This window comes from Protopterus annectens, chromosome 9.part0 (assembly GCF_019279795.1).
Source record: "Protopterus annectens isolate FY-2018-M chromosome 9.part0, PAN1.0, whole genome shotgun sequence".
Classification (NCBI taxonomy): domain Eukaryota; kingdom Metazoa; phylum Chordata; order Ceratodontiformes; family Protopteridae; genus Protopterus; species Protopterus annectens.
This window is the reverse complement of record NC_056743.1, coordinates 977,975,005-977,995,556: the sequence shown is the minus strand read 5'-3', so window position 1 is coordinate 977,995,556 and position 20,552 is coordinate 977,975,005. Positions and strand designations below refer to the sequence as shown.

General features: G+C 37.5%; 1 protein-coding gene across 4 annotated transcripts in view; it reads right to left on the bottom strand.

Moving 5' to 3' along the window:
• The window catches only part of ITGA7 (integrin subunit alpha 7), an 849,563-nt gene that overhangs the window by 27,151 nt on the left and 801,860 nt on the right, over positions 1 to 20,552 (bottom strand). For 2 of the 4 annotated variants that reach the window (XM_044083727.1, XM_044083728.1), the window contains exons 23-25: positions 12,878 to 12,976; positions 12,140 to 12,265; positions 6,105 to 6,235 (exon numbers count right to left, since the gene is read on the bottom strand). In XM_044083727.1, coding sequence (XP_043939662.1) covers positions 6,105 to 6,235; positions 12,140 to 12,265; positions 12,878 to 12,976 — 356 coding nt within the window. The remainder of the gene's footprint in view (positions 1 to 6,104; positions 6,236 to 12,139; positions 12,266 to 12,877; positions 12,977 to 20,552) is intronic. The other 2 variants (XM_044083729.1, XM_044083730.1) reach the window with 1 other exon arrangement.

Sequence of the window (20,552 nt, the reverse complement as noted above, 5' to 3'; positions counted from 1 at the left end):
AATGTATGTTCATTTCTTTGACCTCAAATGCATATGGTGAAGCCTTGTACTCATGTTATGAGGCCAAACCACAAACTCTAAATGGTTTCAAGAAAAATCTCCACACTCATCTCTTCAACTCTAAAGTCTACCCCTGCTCTTCCTCTTCTAGTTAATCAGTTGTGCTCAGCTCCATCATTCTTCTCTCAAACTACAGAGGTTCTCTTTTCATCAGTAACAGTAGCATTTATTCTTTTCCTGACTGTTGGTGTGAACCCTTAACTTCTTCTTTTCTGTAACCTTGATCTTGCAGATTAACAATGCAATCCCCTCACATACCTTTACACTCAGTCCTCTGGATTATTACATATTTTAGTAGTTCAGAACAATGTCAACGTTTAACTCTTGATCTTTTTCTCTTTTGGTGCTCCTGTTCCCACTTTTCTACAGCTGGATTATTCTAACTACGTCCTTCTACACTGCACCAACCTGTTTCCTTTTTTGACAACTTCTTTGACAAGTGCTACTTGTCAAGCACTCCTAAACACCCAGTCTATGCTGAATCTGTAATCACTATGCATCAGATATTGTTTATACTCACAAACTGTATGCTATAACCTCTTTGAATTTTTTTTCTGTCACTAAGTATATTTTTGGAGATTTCTCCTCAGACCTCTACATGAAAAGGGGTCTTGCAAGACCTATCAGACTTTCTTATTAACCAAGTGCAAATCAATAAATGAATAAAATTGCCCTCCTAATTATGAAATCTACCACGTGTGCCAGACCTAATAGCAATAACCATTGTGATTATCTCATTTATGCAACAAATTGTGTATTTGTGTATATCACCAGGACCAACAGCTACTTCATGCAGATACAAGTATCTGCTGGCAGGATGCAGGGCTTGCACAGTGCACTAGCCAGTAAAAAGCTTTGAGTTTCTCCCCCCTTCCTCAGTGAAGTAAATTTAGGATGCCCAGCTCCACCCATTATAGCCTGTTCACAAGAATTTCAGTTTCATGTAAGTTATCATTATTTATTGTAGTTATTTATTTGCTTTTTGTTTACTGGGAAAGTCCACTGGGCCTAACAGAACCCATTTTCAGCGGAGGCCTGGGGAGAAAAGCTCTACAGTACAGAAAATTAATAGTTAAAATGGCAAAGATGAAATTGCATAGAAATTAAAAAAGTAATTACAAGAATAAGCATGTACAAATTGTGCAAAGAACCATGACAGAAGTATACAATTTTAAACAATCAGCAGAAAAATAAACATTTACATAGCTTATTGGCTCTATAAACTCTCTCTGCGGTAGTGCTATCTAGTTATGCGGTACAGAAATAACAATTTTGCACATGTTCTGCATTTTGTTACTTGAGTCAATAATCCCCAAGAAATACCGGCAAGCATTTAAAGAAGTCTTTAAATATGAAGCAGTTAACACCCCATTTGTTTGCATGTTTGCTTCTTCACAGATTTAGGCTGTGCTGCTCTGTGCTGTACTGCCTCTGTGCTCACTGAAGTGGCAGCAATCCAATGAAAACAAGAATCCTTTAACACTCCTACCCCTTCCTTCCTTCGTTTTCAGACAAACTCACATTATTTGGGAGCAAAAATGAAAATCACCCATCAATGCATTTTAATATAAAGTCTGTGCATACAATGTCTAATCAGGGAAGAATGTAATTTGGGTGTGTTTCAGGAGGGTACGACTAATGAAGCAATCATTTGTACCTTCCTTGCATCTCTTAATATCCAGTGGTACCTCCTTAATATTCACAGTTTTATAAAAACACTGGGAGAAATCAAGTACCAGAGACCAGTCATGTTTTCCATACACTCTGGGCTCTGTTTTTCTTGTATTACTTCCTTATAGTAGTTTGTTTATATATATATTTATTTTTATTTGATAATTGGGAAAGTCCAGCTGGGCAGACCCTATTCACAGTGGACACCAGAAGAGAAACGAGCCACATTCTAAATGAACATTTATATTTAATGAACATGTTATAAGGAACTCACAGATGTAAAGGTAAGTAACTTTAAGTTTTAAGACGTAAAAAAGAAATATACAAGATATACAAGACAATATATATAATTACAAAAGAAATATGAGAACTAACTGGTGTAGCATATATGCTAAAAAATTAGTTTATTACAAATTTATATATATATATATATATATATATATATATATATATATATATATATATATATATATATAGTATCAATGTATTTACAAATTAAAAGTATGAGGACTAGTGAGTCTACCTATACTGGAATTCACAGTCAAGGTTCCTTGAAGTGCAACTCGCTGTGCTGTCTTATCCTCTGACTTAATGTGATACAGACTCATGTACAATATGTGCTGAATGTCATTAAAACATAAGCTACATGACTATACATTGTTAACAGTGCAGTTAAAACACACTGGCATACACAAAGGCATACTTTCTCTCAATCTGTCTCACACACAAACACACACATGCACACAGAGAGTCTAGAATCAGCACACACACACTGCATTTACGATTTTCCATCCATACCAGTCACAGATTACTTCATGCAATGTGCAGCAAACACGTCTAGATAGACATAAACACATACATACTCTCACAATAAGCACTGAACCACACAATCTCACTAACAGCTCACTCATTGTGCTAATATATGTCTACATATGTGCATGCCCACACCTCCAACACACACACACACACACACACACACACACACACACACACACACACACACACACACACACACACACACACACACACACACAGATGCTACACTGTACTGCCTCCTTGGATCAGTAATCGGCATAGGGCAAATTTTTCTCCCAGCATGCAGCTAAACCATTATATTCACTTATGCATTTTGTGCAATGCTTTGCATGGATCTCATATAATACAGATATATGAATCACTGTACTACACAAAAATCCACAAAGCAGTGTAATGGTAAGCCCAAAGACCTCATTAGTGTAGGCCGCAATCACAGACTGTCACTTTTACATGCGGTGCAAAAACCCTTACTGTTCAGTAGAGCAGAGTTGCAATACTGAATGGTGAGGTGTCTGTGAATCAGGAACCCATTGCATACTGTGCTGCACAAACATAGCTGGCTCAAACAGCACTCAAACAGCACCCTGTCCTGGTACCACGAACCAGAACCCCATCCCCTCAGCACTTCAGATAAACAGAAAAAAATCTATAAATAAGAGAAAGAAAAAAGCACTTCATTGTAATAAGCCGATTATTACATCATAGTGATTGACTCATTACAGTTAGAACCACACCCCCTACTAGCTCTTCCAACGAAGAGCAAAAAAAAAAATGGCTGTTCCTTCTACTAGCACACAAACCAGGTGGCCAGATGCACAACAACCACCCCCCGTCCTGTTGCCCCAAACATTCAGGCCCTGTTTCTGTGCCCTGCTCCATACCTTCCTTCCATACATTTTACTAACAGCTGCTAGAGTTTATACCCTGCCTGCATGGTATTAACAACAACAACAACAAAAAATGTCTTTTAAACTGTAACAAACTGCTTTTTACAAATGTAGCAAGTATTTTGCTACAGTTTACACCCTGCCTGCACACAGCACTACAGCACTCAGGTTTTAGTTAAAAAATTATTTTTCTTTGTTTTACTTTTAAACTGTAGCAAACTGAATACTATAATGTAGCAAGCAGCATTTTGTTAGTTTAAACCATACATGGAGCACTACAGTGCTCAGCTTTGACTGCAAATGCAATAGTGTCCTTTTAAAGCCAGTATTGCATTAAACAGAGATCTGGCTTGTCTGATCGCTCCAGCCAACGCTTTGCACCCAGTGCAGTTGTCCCACTCACCCAGCTCTAGCTATGCTACTTGTATGCTGACCCCCCTTTTGTGGAACCGTGAGGTGGTTTAGTATACAATCTATGAATTCCACCTAAAACATATATATATATATATATATATATATATATATATATATATATATATATATATATATATATATGTATATATATTAAACATTTAAGATCAAATTGATTATATATAGTTTCAAACAAGAATTTAAGAATTGTTTCTACATTCTGAAGTGCTGGATAAGATGAGGAAAAGAAGAGGGTGTTTAAATCATGAAAAAGGCTGTATTGGAGAAAAGGGTGAACAAGTACTTAAAATATGGAATGTGAGCACCGTTTAATGTGTTGTGGTAGTTAAAGCACAGAACTGTAGAACTTGAGCATGCATGTTGAAACTTACACCCTCTAGCTACTGATTCAATGAATGACTCTGACAGACTCATACAAGTACCAGTAAGTTAAGTTGTGAGGTACCAGCACCAAAGTAAATCTCTCTTTCTTGAATGTGATCTCAGCTAGACTGCTCTAGGCATATAATTAAAACAAACTAGCGGCATGATGCAATTTTAAACTCATGCAGCAAACCACAAAAATGCACAACATGCGAAACCAACTATCAATAACTGTAGACTTCAATAACAACAAAAAAGTCTGCAAACTGTGAAAAGTAGGTCTCAGTAACTCGGATGTGTAGGTAAAGCTGGGACCTGTGAGGAAATAAATGTTTTACAGCAATAACAAGGACGTGCATGCATACATATCGAGAAATGCTTGATGACAATCCTCCAGTTACATCGCAGAGATGGGTTCACTGTACTGCTGAGAACTTCACTCTATTTCAAGTAGGAAACGAAGATGATTTAAAGTCAAAGCATTGCTGCACAACAATAAGGGACACAAGACAAGTGGGTAGAACTGAGCACTTAGTTATGGGGAAAATAATTTGGCCAAGTCATACTTTCACATACTGACTTTATGTAAATGGGACTAAAAAGCAGCAAAGTAACTGCAAAGTAAAGGTCAAGATTTGTGATACAAGATCCATTCCCTCCTTCGTAATCACCCCCCCCCAAATTTTACACATTTTTGGCCAAGCTGTCTGAAGCTCCCATCATTTATGTGCTTTTGTGAGCAAAATGCTTTACACAGACTGAAGGGAAGCACAGTACAGTATACAAAGGAAAGAGAGAGAGAAAAAATGTAGAAAAGTGTTGTATTTTGTGTTTAGGCACTTTAACTCTGTTGGCATTCTGATTTCAATATTATTCCTAGAAATCGCCTTGCCTCATAGTACAAATATTTATGGACATATCTGTACTTCAATAAGGCCACAAATGTGTGTGTGTGTGTGTGTGTGTGTGTGTGTGTGTGTGTGTGTGTGTTTGTGTGTCAGTATGTATGCGTGTCTGTTTGTATATATGTGTATGTGTGTTTGGGATGGGGAAAATTAATCATCACCAAAGCTGCTGAAGTAGTCAAACAACATAGACTGAGCTCATTTTTCTCTTTGTGGATTTGTAATTGTATAGACTATCAACAAAGCCATTGTACAATGAAGAGCTGCTTAGTAAAGTAAGTATTAGAGGGAGTTGCCCTACTACCTCAGTTATGATACTTAAAACTATGAATCAGATAAAACAAAGTACAGTGGAAAGGCACTCTAAAATCACCAAGAAAACAGTCAAAAAGTGCCTGTAGCATAGATTAAAACACCGAGGTAGTTTTCCAAGCTGAATTTTATTCCAAATACATACGAAACTTCACAGGTAAAAAGCACACATAAACGCCTTTGCAGTACACGTGTTTTCGTCTCCGTAATCAGACTTCCTCAGATGACCAGTGTTAGTTAAATATGCTCTCAGTGACTTGAGACTAGTAATCGGATATGACGTCAGCAGAGAGAACCCTCTGCTGATGTCATTTCCGATTACTAGTCTCAAGTCGCTGAGAGCATATTTAACTAACACTGGTCATTTGAGGAAGTCTGATTATGGAGACAAAAATGCATGTACTGCAAAGGCATTTATGTGTGCTTTTTATCTGTGAAGTTTCGTATGTATTTGGAATAAAATTCAGCATGAATCAGATAAACACTTTAAGCTCTTGCTATTGTGCTAAATGGCTTTTGATCTTACATGGTGACTGCCATGACCTAAAAGAAGAAACCATGCTCCACCTGACCCAATAATCCCTCTGCATGCAGCACACTCATCTAAATTAATCCAGTGCTGTTCAGATTCATAGCACACACATGCATATTGCTTTACCGCTCAATAAGAGGATATGGGTAAGGTTCTGTTGTTTGTTTTTCCAGCTCTGAAGGCTGGACCCCTAAGTGGGCCCGGTAATACGTGGTGGTATGCTCAGGTTCCCTTCTCGTCCTCTTGAAGAAACCACACTAAAGGACAAAAGTTCATTGTTATATTTCATTAGATTACCATGGATATTCAAGTAGGTGACCCAGCCAACTAAGGGCGGAGGCATCAAAAGAGGTGAAAATTAAAATGACTTATTCTGCATAAATTCTCATTCTCCATATTATTTTCTGCTTTTACTCATTGTGATGATTTGAAGCTTGAAACAGCAAGACTATGCAGCAGTGAAGTCTTGACTAAATGTTGCCTTATACTTAAGACAGAAGTAAATAACGCAATGCATACAAGCCAGTGAACAATCAACAACTGCATACTTTCTTCAAAAAAGTTTTTTCCAAAGAAAATAAATAAATAAACTAACAAACAAATAAATAAATGATAAAGACAGAGCAATACACACAGTGTGAAGTAGGTGTTGAGTGTATATGTGAGGTCTGTCGACTTCAAGCCAAAAACACAAATGTAAACAATAGAGAATATAAAACATACATTTTTAAAAATGCACCTAAAAGCATAGCAGAACCAGTGGTTGAACTAAACAGTAGAACAAGGGTAAAGGGCAGGAAATGAGGAGAGGAAATGGAGACTTCATTGCTGGCTGGCAGAGGGAGTCCTATGTGAACTATTTGTAATCCTAGGTTAATAGATAAATACTAGGCTAGCTGCCCCTGTGAGCCATTTTTGAGCCTAAGCAATTTCCCTCAAAGGTGAGAATCAAACCCTACACATTGTGTTTATGAGATAAAAATCTTAACCATTATGCTAACACCTAACAACCATCAGAACCATCAGAACGGCAAATGTCACTGGAACTGCATGTAAAAGATGCAAAGGAACAGTGCCAGTACCTCTGATACTAGCCGTCTGGCACTCACACTAATGCAACATAAAATTAATTTTCGAAAAATATAACCATGTAAAAAAGCATGACTTCAAAAACTAGGTGAAACTCTACCGCTAATACAGCAAATGTAGGAGTCCTCTGTAGGGCATACAGTTTAACTTAACTCTCCATAAAGTACAGCAAAGTTAAAAGTATCAACCTGCCAAGTTTGGATCTGCAATATGCACTCAAGCACCATCTGCACACGTATTACCATGTGCCCAGTAACACACCTGCATATTGAACAGAATAAGCAAAATACAACAAAAGAAGCTTTTTAGCAGAGTTAATTATTGAATTGTTTTTAGTATGTTATTTTAATATGAGTTTGGCAAAGTATTCAGGGAGGGAGCTCTTATAAAGTAAAGTGATTGTGAAAGGATGATTATCTGATGAAGCTCCATTTTCATTGGAACAAAAGTGCTAATACTGTTGAGATTTAATTGTAATAAATCAAGTTTTTTTCTACTGTGCACTCTCATCTGGTGACTACACTTTTTGGTTTAAAAGGAATCCAGTTATGAGCTGCTGTCAGTGATGACATATTCAATTGCACTGCCACCTACCTCACAGATAGCTTGCTAAGAGTCAGATGGAGACATGTCACTTCTAACCAAGAACAGTCCCTACTGGAATTCCCTAAAGATTTGTCTTGGGTTCTCTCCTGTTCACTGTATTTGTAAAACACTGGTTTTACTCAGGCATTCCCTGTAAAACAACTATTTAACCCTACATGTATGGCTGAAAAATGTTGGTTTTGTCTTCAACCACTAATAAAACCAAAGCTACATATAGAAATAAAATTGGCAAAAATGATCCACTCACAACACATACCTCTGATGGGACTGTGAAGCAAGTTGTATGCAATATCACACACCTAGAAGTCTTCTGCACCTCTTTTGATTTACATTGCAAAATGGTGCTAATGAAACTTCTGCATAGATTAAAATATATCTAACAATCAAAACAATGTTAAAAATCCACAATTTCACGGGTGTTAGGTACTGAAACATTACTCAGCAATGGTGTTACTGGGAATGAATAAAGGTTCTGAGACTACTGGATAGTAATTTCCAAGCTTTGTACAGCAACTTGGTTAGAAACATTGATTGAAAGGGATATGTAAAAAACAAAAACTATAAATTGATAAGATTAACAGAATTTATAAAGAAGAAGAGAATGTCAAATGTCAAAATCATGAAACAGAGTTGCCTGAAAAGAAAAAAAAATGTTTAGATATAAATAACTTTAAATGTGAACAGATATTTGCATGAAAATGACCACAGGGATTGATACTGTATCTGCCCAGTGGGATTAATACTTCTGGCCAATGAATAACTACATTAGCATGATGCTTTAAATATGTATTTCCTGTTAGTACCACATGCCAAAAGTTAGATTCTAGGTAGTGTCTGGGGAACAGCAACAAAAACAAAAGCATGGAATGTGCTACTATTTAATGAAGGTTGGAGCTGATACAGACAACACTAGGTTTACAAATCAATGTTATAATACTACAACCAACTGAACATGAGTAACAGCAAAGGAAACCCAATGAAAAGCATGGGTAATTCATACATCTAGATCTATCTGTGGAAATATATATATTTCTCTCTCTCTCTCTCTCTCTCTCTCTCTATATATATATATATATATATATATATGGGTCTACTTCTATTCGTTGACAGCCCATTTCACTGAAACCCATTTGGTTGACAGCTCATTTCATCGACAAACATTCTAGGTGGGGGGCTGCGCCCCCCCCAATGTGGGGGGCTGTGCCCCCCACACCCCCCAACTATATATAACAACTCCACAGTTGCACAACAGTGGGGAGGGGGGCAAATCCCAGGTTTTTGCCCTGAATACTTTTGTCAATGAAATGAGCTGTCGACTGAATGGGTTTCAGTGAAATGGGCTGTCAACGAATAGAAGTAGACCCATATATATATATATATATATATATATATATATATATATATATATATATATATAGTTTAAATGAAGTATATGTAGCTTATGGACTTCATGCTTATATTAATGAATAATTAACAGACGTACAGATGGTCTTAGACATTATAAACATTGCTGATCAACTAATATGTTTTTTGATCTAGGAGTTTTTAAGAAAGGATTCAGTGTATGTTCCTACATCACTTCCAAGGTGGCATACGATAAAAAGGATGTTTTTAGAAGAGCACAGAAGTTACATTTGTATCTATGAACCTATGAACCTAGTATAATTTGCAGACAAAGAACGTGTACGTCAGTGAACATATCAGGATGTAGTAGATCTGGGAGTATTAAATTTGTTGAGTTATTCAGATGTGGAGATAATGCAGAAAAACACAGAACATTTTATATATTTATGTTACAAGCTTGATATAAAATTCTAACACATTCAAAAAAGTTATGCTAAACTTCAGTAACTTTACTTCTATGTTTTTATCACACCTTTACAAAAATATTGTATATCTAACATTTAAAAGGTGGAAAAGAGCATAATTTAGCAAAACTTAAAGAGGAGGCAATATAGCAATAACCCACGCCTGGGTGTGGGTAATGCTGGATTTACCCACGGTTGGCGTGGTTTGGTCCCGAGGCGGCCCGAGGACCAAACAAAGCCAACCGTGGGTAAATACAGCATTACCCACACCCAGAAGTGGGTTATTGCTATTATACCATGACATTATTTAAGAAAAGAAACTATTACTTTTCTTAAATAATGGCATAGTATAATGCCTGTTTACTGCCCTTCCGCAGATGTCTGGCATCCGTGGCAGTTCTGATGTACTGTGCGCCTGCGCAGTACATCAGAGCTGTGGGCAAAAGCAATGGAGAAAGCAAGATCTCCGTTGCTTTTTTTTTACTGTTTTCGCTATGTTAAATGGGTTTAACATAGTGAGATAGTTTTAAAATAAGCAACAGAGATGTCCGTTGCTTATTTTAAAGCTGTCTCGCTATGTTAAACCCATTTAACATAGCGAGACAGTGTTTTAAAAGTAGAGTTATACTAATGGAAAAAAGTTCAGGCAACTGGACCTTTTTCCATTAGTATAACTCGATTTACAATGTGCACGCTGGCCAATCAGCGTGAACGTTTTGGGGGGGGGGTCATGGTATAATACAAAGTATTTTTAAACTTCAAAGTATTATTACTAGCAGATAAAGAAGGGAATATTTTGTAAATGGATATGATAAATATTATCAAATATACATGCATATTTAAGAAAAGATGATGGATTCTATGAAATTACCAACTATCCCTATAAATAAATGTAAAGAAAATTAGAAGAATGTTTGCAAATATGTATTTGGTTAAATATACTTGCACACCAAGTTAAAGTTTTAATAGCTCATCATCCTGAGGTACTAAATGCTATTATTTGCCCAAAATATATAAAAATATTTTGGAATTGCAGTTATCTGTTGACATTTAGAGTGAATGGGCTTGGTCGTAATATGTTGTTTAAATATATTATCAAATTTTCTATTTCTGTTACTGGCTGTGCATGAAGGAAACATATTATCTCATCCCAAGGAGAGTTTTTTATATTCTGACAAGCAATTAAAGATAGTATTAGAATTGCGGTCACTAAATAAGTGGGGCTGTGGGCTGGCTGTAGACTATAGAAACGTGTTTGAACTGTTTAAACTCTGACTTCATTAATATGAAATATGTTGGGCTACTGCTTGTATGAAACAAAGATGAAACTTTGCCTCTTGTTTTTGGTCCGTGCTTCATAAAATGTTTGGTCTTCTGATAACATTTTGAAGACTGTTGTCACTCAACAGGGCTGTGGAGGAAATGCATGTTACCTTCTTGTCATTTGAAAATTTTATAGTCTGGCTTTTCAGGACTATGGTGTGTTTGTATGACATATATTGGGATATTTATTCCCTGATAACTGTTTTTGTGAAATAAAGTTGAAAGTGATTCTGATTTCACAGAATGTCCCTGACTTTGTTTTATATTTTAAGTCTGCACCTCATCAAATGTGTTTATTTCAGGCAAATCATTTAGGATTGCAGTCACTAAATGGGGGTGGGGTGAATGTGGATGAAAGCAGCTTGTTGTCTAGCATATTGCTCAGTTTAAGGTAGGGGATGACCAAGGATGAAAGCAACTTGCTCTTTTGTCATTTGCTCAGTTTAAAGAGGCTGGCTGGCTTTGAATGAAAGCAACTTATCCTCTTGTCATTTGCTCATTTTAAAAGGGGAATAGTTGTGATTGAAAAACAGCTTGCACTCGTGTTGTTTGTTCATTTTCAATTCTGCCTTTCCAGGACTAGTGTGCATGTGTATGAATACACTGAGATATTTATTCTCTGCCAACTGTGTGCAACAAAGCTGAAACTGTGCCTGAATTCACAAATTACACCTGAATTTGCCTCATATTTTTGGTATGCACCTCTCATAATGTGCAGTTTTCTAACAAATCATTAAGGATTGCAGTCACTAAATAAAGGAGGGGGCTGGCTGTGGATGATAACAAGTTACCTTCTTGTTTGCTCAGTTTACAGTGTGGTTACAGGCTCAGCTTCTATAAAATAAGTTGGAATATTTATTCTTTGGCTACTGATTAGTTAAATCAGTATTGAAACTGTCCCTAACCTTGCCTCATAGCTTTAGTCTGTTCCTCATAAAAAAATGGGTTTTCTATAAAATCATTGGGGACTGTAGTCATAAATAATGGCAGACATTTTATTTTTAATACTATATCCTTCAGAAACTCATGCCAGTGCAAAACTGTTATTATAGTAACTTTCTAAGTATGTAAGAACATTTTTTAAAATATGTCCTTGGTTTTGGATCTTTGTCCCTTATTACATTTTGGCTTTATCCCTGATTCTTCTGTTAAGAGACTGAGAGATAGTGTTTTTACAGGTAGGATTTTCTGTTAAATGCTTACAATGCTTCAAGGTTGACTTTTACAGAAGGAACTAAAGGAAAGCAATTTTATTTTGGCACAGTTGATATGGTAGTCACAAATCTCATCATCAGTGCCTTTTTTGCAAGGTTTCACAAATTTATGATATCTTACCTTCCACAGTAACAATACCAACAAGGCCAGCATCAGGATTCCAGCCAGGACAGCAATCAGTATAATCCACCAGGGCACACCCACATACTCTGCTCTCTCTGGCTCCGGGTAAATGGAAACGGGGATCTGGGAATGAGAAGGGCACCATTTAACAGGTATCACAGAACTAAACATTCATCTTCTCTCTCTTTTTTAATGTTCCACACATAGCAAATGAACGTGCCTCTTACATCAAACCTGAAGGATGTCCTGTGAGCTTTTTGAAAATGATTCTATCTTACCTCCTTTGAATGTGCCCAGTACCACATACTTGAAATAAGGCACACCTTCCTACTGAAATATGCCTTACTGCTCCAGTTTTAGAACATGATTATTGTTCAGAAAAAAAGTTAAATAGCTTGACTTTGAAAATTGACCCATTGACACATTTTGAGAATAACAACAAACCAAAGCCAGTCCAGGTCTCCATTATTTCATTTCTGTGGCACAATTCTAAAATGTTATAACATTTCTGACATATGCTGATACAGACTATATGAACCACTGATCCAAGTGTGAATAATTCCTCTATTCTTGATGAAGAAAACTAGGAGCATTAGAGGCAGTTCTATAATTCAGTTCTTAGCAGACACTGCATTGTCTCCCCTCACCCCTGAGAATATGTTCATTTCAAATACCTTTGAAGTGCTAGGACTCAGATTATTCTCTAGATATCCATTAAACAATATGCCTCCGTACCTGGGTCACTGCATTCTTCAGTATGAGATTTTGGATGCTGGATTTCACAGTAATGTTTGCACGGACTACCACATCAATTCTGCTAACAGTTGAAAACTCCTGTTGGAACAAATTCAAAAAGAAGGAAAAAAACAATAAACTGATGCTCATGATAATATCAAGTTTATAAAACAACCCCTTTATTGTGTGTGTATCTAAGTACCAGTGAGGAACCATCTAGCTAAGTTTCTAAAATTAAAAGGCACAAACAAACAGGGCTGGAACATACTTGGCTCACTTAAATTATTGGATTGTCTGACAGTTAGTGAAAAAGATTAAGGCTCAGAACTGTTAATCAGCAGCTCCCTATAGTCAAGGATAAAGGGCTTGACTTTTTCGTCCTCCATTTGCCTACATTGTGAAGCTGAGCAAGTCACTTGCCCAGACAACTCTCTTGGTTCACCCCTGAAAGTACCTGGATAACAAATGTATAAAATAAATAAAACAAATGTTTATCTATAAAATGCATGACTGTTTCTGAAAACAGGAAATGCTTTTCAGTGTGGCACACCCTACCGTTTCACACAAATGCATGCGGAGAAGTTTTCTTCCATGCATTTTAAATCTGTTTCATTTTCATTTCATTCACTTGTTACTGGATTAATCTGATTCAAGGCAGAATGACAATTTATTGTGGCACTCAGTGAGGGCAGGAAAGACAAAGCTTATCCCAGCCAAAGTGCCAGACCATTGAAGGGCACACATATAGACACACCCACACTAGAAGCACATCTGTGGACAGTTTGCAGGATCACTTCATACTTCATTCACACTTATTTCCTTTAGCCACTGTAGACCCTCTAAGCCTCACCCCAGGCCCTTTTCATGAGTTAGCATTTTTGTGGGGAAAGGCACCTCCTGGCACACAGTTATACAGTACCTTGTTCAGGCCAATGAGGTTTCACACAAGCTCAACACAGCTAACACAACCTGTTGCAATCTAGTAACTTTTGATTGCTTCATATTTCTGGACACAGATAGTACGCAGTTTCATGTATGCGCATACATCAGTGCAATAGTTTAACAATGTAGTGTTTTACAAATGGGCTCTGTATTTGCATTACTAGGAACAGGGAAAGCAGACATTAACAATCACTAATTTGCTACTGTGTGACTGTCATTCTTAGTAGCTCTGTCTCCAGTGCTGCTCACATCCTGGCTACCTTAGCTGTGCAGCAGGCAGTATATAGAATATAGAAAGCCTCGGCACAAGTTACCAGCACAGAAGACACAATAAGCTATGTAATTACTACTTCCAGCAAGCACAATAGCCATCATAATAGGAAACTGTTGGTTCATATGATACCTGATCAGTTGTTTGCGGTTAACTAAGATTTTCATATTACTTAACCTATATCTGTGTCCCTCCTCCACCTTTACATTTTTGACAAGTATAATAAGAGCAGAAATGATTGTAGCCCATCTGGCTTGACATTTTGAAAAGTTACTTCTTGACTAATAGTTTAATTCTTCTTCCCAGGATGGTGTCTGATAGTGACTGAAGATATTAGGGTGCTAATTCACATAAGGGAAGAACTCTATGATTGAAGCATTGAGAGGGCTGTTTGTGGAAAAAGTCCGAGACAGATTTCAGAAGCATGAACACCCAGAGACTGGCAATGATTTTTAGTTAGAAATTTAACCGTGAGCAAACATAGAATCCACCTTCTGTTGTGAACAGATGCAGCAGTAGAATCAGACATTGTGATTGATTTTAAATACCAGATGCACTGCAGATGGAGACTTGAAAAAAAGTCAAACACTCTGCGAGGTAGTCTAGAGAGTGGGAAATAGGAGTGTTATTAAAAGTGAAGGAAGAAAAACTTGCAGAACTACTAAGTATTTTGTAAGCTTTCAGATATAGATGCATTATTAAATATGCAGGACAGACAAAAATGTTACTTTTTTGAAGTACTTGGGTATCTAAAATGCGAAGTGCACTAAACAGAAATATACCATGTGTATGAAAATGGGTCATTCACAATTTGCAACTTAGCTGTCTGTGGTCATTTATCTGTTGTGAAAAAGTGGGGCACTTCTAGGCGGATTTTACAAAAGTGAGCAGTGCACACGGCAGTGGAGATCAGACAGTGGTTATTGCTTCCAAATACAGCAAGAAGCTGTAATTGCAATGGAAAGATTATTTATTGCAGGTATAATAAATAAGTTACCATTAGCAGGCCTTCATAAATCTCAGAACAGGCAGGGAAGGACTTTAGAAAAGCAAGTACTGTACTATCTGACAAATAACTCGATTTACAAGAAACAGGCGCTGAGCCAGTGTCATGACAGGAAGAAGTTAATGTCAACAGCATGAGGAACTGGGACAGATAACTGCATATCTTAGAATGGATTAAGAGGAAGGGGCAGCAATACAGTGTTCACAGGACACAAGTACAAAAGAGCAATTTGAATGGAATAGACTGTCTACATGTTGTAGGGAGGGAAAGTCTTGTGGACTGAATGAAGAGTGTTTAAAAGTAGTAATGATGTCAAAGGTTGGATTAAACTGGACAATACTGAACAAACAGTTACAGTGCCAGGGAGGACTCTATTACAGATATCATAGCACAAGGCAAGAAATTCTGACCATATAACATATATACAATCCAGTGACTTCTAAAAGCAGACAATTTTTAGTGTAAGACCACTTTTCAAGTACTTTTTGGTTTGATATGGGTGAAATATGTTAACTTTCACTTGGAAAGGGTAAGTTGGGAAAAAGTTTGGTTGGTTGTAACATTAGGTAAGAAAGTATTAGCAGAATTGGATCTGTAATGAAATACTGCATCTCCCTAAGTTGAGATGCAAAAATCATAACCAAGACATCTAATATGCACCAAAACCACAATGAAAAGAAGGGGTTTGCTTATATTCAGGGGCACAATGGGTGGTATTATTTCCCAGACAGAAGCCAGGAATATCACTACTCAAACCTCAAAGACAGGTTTAGGACTGCTTGGTGGGAATGCTTTTTGCAGAGGTGAGGGGGCATTCTCCACCATCAGCCCATTGCATGCCTCTCCCAATGCCTCAACAGGCGTACACTAGTAAGGCCAGGTGCAACAATTACTCAAATCACCCTGATGGCTGTCTTGAATGATGACCTTGTCTAATCAATTGTAGCTGTGTTGATGGGGATCGAATGAGATGATAAGCTGAGAGGCAAGTGTAATCCTGCACCTCCCTTGCCAAAGCCCCTTACTACCAAACATCTACCATTATTGTCTTTTTTCCTCTTTTATTATTATTGCAGCCCCTCTGTACAATTAGTATAATTATTTCCCTTTTACTTTGTCCCTGATATTCTGCTGAATATCCATCCTGAGCTCCTTTCTTTGCCAAGTTCACATGCTTATTTCTTCCCAAATGTGTTTCCTGCAGTGTTATTTTTTTGCACTTTTATTTCTTAATATAATACAGCACTCTTTCCTTTTTGTCTATACCTGTAAGGTGATTTATATTCCAGGATAATATGGATAACATAGTTGACTAACCTAAAATTAACATTACCCATGATAAAGCACATGCTACAACCTCTGTTTCCACTTATACTGATTGCTGTCTGTTCTTTTCTAATATAAACACGGAAGGACTGTGGCTGACCAAGTTCGCAGATGACTGCAAACTGGGCGCCATAATCGACTCTCCAGCCGACACAAGCATCCTCCAAAAGGGCCTCATAGAAACAGACAACTGGTGCCAGAGCCATGGCCTCAAGCTAAATGACAAAAAGTGTATAGTCATCCCCTTTGGCAAAAACAAAGTGCCCACAAATTACCACATAGGTGGTAATCCATTAAGTACAGAAGAAGTAATTAGGGACCTGGGGACCCAAGTTTATAGCAATCTCTCATTTGACAACCACATGGCCAAAGTGGTTAGAAAAACATTTTATATAGCCCACCTAATCATGAAGGGATTCACATCTGGATCAGGGGAGGTCATCGTGCCTCTTTACTCATCCCTCATCAGGCCCATAATTGAGTACAATGCCCCTTTTGGGATGTGCCTTACCAGACACCTGCAGCAACTAGAAAGACCCCAAAAGTACCTCACCAAGAGGATCAAAAGGCTCAAACAGATGCCATATGCTGCCCGGTTAAAGAAACTCCAGCTCTACTCAGTGGCATACTGCCTGCTCAGAGGTGACCTGTGCCTGACATATAAGGCCATGTCCAACCCGGAATTAAGGGACATGCTGCACCTCAAAAAATCCAAATCCCATCGAGCGACATGCTTGAGAGACTTGAACCTCAGCACTGAAATAAATAGGACATCCTGGAGGGACAGATTCATAACCCAGAGGCTCCCTTCACTCTGGAATAAAATCCCAGTCCAGGTTAGGCAGAGTCCCTCATTGATTCTCTTCAAGAGGAGTCTTGATGAGTGGATGGGAGATCGTAGGTTTACCCCGGGTATCACTTCTGTGTCACTGTTAGACAGAGGCACAGTATACTAACCTCGAAAAAGGGCATAGCAAAATTAATTTAAAATGGGTGGCGAAAGCCAAACATACTCTGGCTAGGCTTATAAATGCCCTAGGGCAGATAGCCTAGTATGAACCTATGAACCTATGAACCTATGTAGTCCCCTCTCAGATATGAAAACAGCTTGTATGCTTTCAGAAATCATAGGACCGATAGCCTAGTATGAACCTATGAACCTATGAACCTATGTAGTTCCCTCTCAGATATGAAAACAGCTTGTATGCTTTCAGAAATCATAGATGGAAGGTAATATGTGATGGTGGTATTAAGTAACAATATTTATACTTATCCTTTTGTTGACCAGGTTAGTTCCAGTAGGCTAGTAAAGTCTTTTCAGGGAAGACCCGACATGGTATTTATATTATTAGGGGAAATTTAGCCAGGACATCATGAAACTTCCCATAGTCCTTTCTTTAGATACCACTCATTTTAATGTCTCATTTGAAGGACAGCAAACTCAGGAATTCAGCACCCCCCTTATGCTGCACTGAAGTGTCAGCAATCCATCTACCTGTTTTGGGAACAGAACTCACACCTTTCTGCATCAAAGGCAAGTCTGCTACCTCCTGTGTCATTAACACTGCATATACCCCCTCTTTATGTTATTAATGTTTAGAAGGACACTGTAAGCAAAACAATATTCTTATTAGTATTTGTATAAAACATTTCATGATATAAACTGCATGTTATATATAGTAAAGCAGTTTTGTGTAGTACATACTCAGGGGTATTTCAAATGTGAGGGGGTCTCTTCAGTGAGTGTTTGTATGCATTAACAATATTAAATTAAACAAATACTTTATTGTTTGTAAGAAATATAGTCTTTACAGTATAACAAGAGAAGAAAGTAAAGAAAAGCAAGACTAATGTAAATGTGCTGTGATCTTGGGCTGATGGGGTAGGGGTGGGGTATAAAAATGCATTATATTACATGTAGAATTATGATATTTTCTCTTATTATTAGGGTGAATGTCTAGATTAGTACCTTTGGCTTAAATTATAAACAAGAGGTTTTTTTTTAATAAGAAAGTAGGTTTGAAAAATATGATAAAATGATGAATGACATGACAAATGCCAAGTTCCTTACATCTGTAAAGGTATTAGCTTGCTTTTTTTCATTAGCAAATGTTAAATAGGAGTAATGAAGTTTGCAGCTGAATACAGCTATATAGTCTGTTCTGTGTAAAAATTGCAAAGATTAATTGCTGACTACTTTTACATGGAGACAAGCTGGCTGCAGGTGCAAGCAATTAATCTTGAGAGTTCAGTGCATTCTTTGCTGAGGGAAACACAAAATTTACAGATACAATGGCAAGCAGTTCAGTGAAATATAAAGTCTGAAATTATAGGAAGTGAATAAGACTTAGTAGCCTCTCTAGTGGCCTTAATACTTCAATGCATTTAAAAGAAGTGTACAATTTAATTTTATTTAAAGATAGCCAGCGCACTTTTTCTTAGGGCTAAAAGTTACTGATTTCTGAAAGCATACAAGTTGTTTTCATATCTGGGAGGGGACTACATATTAGAAAAGAACAGATAGCAATCAGTATAAGTGGAAATAGAGGCTGTAGCATGTGCTTTATCATGGGTAATGTTAATTTTAGGTTAGGCAATGCCTTTGGGTACAGCTGTCAATTTGGGGCAACTGTTCCTATCTGGGGGGGGGGTTAAACTTCATCTTTAAAGAGTATACATAGTTTTGTGTTGTTGTTCTAAGTTATTAGGGTATGGGGTGTTTTGAAAATATATTTAGTTTATTGTTCCAGGGTTTTCATTAAAATAAAAAGTCTTCAGAAATGTGACATAGGTTCAAATGGAGATGCGAAGAAATAACTGCATAAAAGATCAGCCTGCCAAACATCAGTGTGTGCATGTAATATGAAAGTTGGAAATATACATTAAAAATTGTCATGTATAATTGGTAGGAACTACACATTTTTATCATAATAACTATGTTATCCATATTATCCTGGAATATAAATCACCTTACAGGTATAGACAAAAAGGAATGAGTGCTGCATTATATTAAGAAATAAAAGTTCAAGAAATATGGGTCTACATTAAAATCTTGAAGTCTGACAATATCGAATACGATATTGACACGAGAATAGCGAAAGTGCACTACATCGACTGTTTAAATGGAAAATCTTCGTAGGGGAGATTTCTGTTTACTTCAATATAGTGCATTCTCAGAGTTGGTATATTTAAGTAGGGAGTGTGGGGGGTGCAGAGGGGCTTGCCCCCCTGCCTACACACTGTTTTGTTTTTTTTTTGGATTCAATGGTTTAAGACTTCGATCACTAAAGTTTGATCTTTAGTGATTCGAAGTTTTAAACCTTCGAGATTATAATATAGACGCAAAAAATAACACTGCAGGAGACACATTTAGGAAGAAATAAGCATGTGAACTTGGCAAAGAAAGGAGGTCAGGATGGATATTCAGCAGAATATCAGGGACAAGGAAAAAGGGAACTAATTATACTAATTGTACAGAGGGGCTCCAATAGTGATAGAAGAGGAAAAAAGACACCAATGGTAGATTTTTTGGTAGTAAGGGGTTTTGGCAAGGGAGATGCAGGATTACACTTGTCTCTCAGCCTATCATCTCATTCGATCCCCATCAACACAGCTACAACTGATTATACAAGGTCATCATTCAAGACAGCCATCAGGGTGATTTTAGTATTTTTTGCACCTGGCCTTACTAGTCTACACCTGGTGAGGCACTGGGAGAGGCATGCAATGGGCTGATAGTGGAGAATACCCCCTCACCTCTGCAAAAAGCATTCCCACCAAGCAGTCCTAAACCTGTCTTTGAGGTTTGAGTAGTGATATTCCCGGCTTCTGTCTGAGAAATAACACCACCCATTGTGCCCCTGAATATAAGCAACCCCCTTCTTCTCCTTAGGAGAAGTAGATGGGCCTCACCACATCATTCCTCCCTCTCCCCCTTTCTTCCCTGCCTGCTTCAACCTAGGCGATGAGATACTTTGAGCTGAAAGGTGATATTGTAAGGATTTTTTCAATAAGATAAGAAATTTCATGGTACTGGATTATTTAGAATTAGAAGGATGTAAAAATGCAAAGGTGGATGCTGATGGGTTTGATTAATATGTGGCAACATAAATTGGTGACCTCACTGAGGA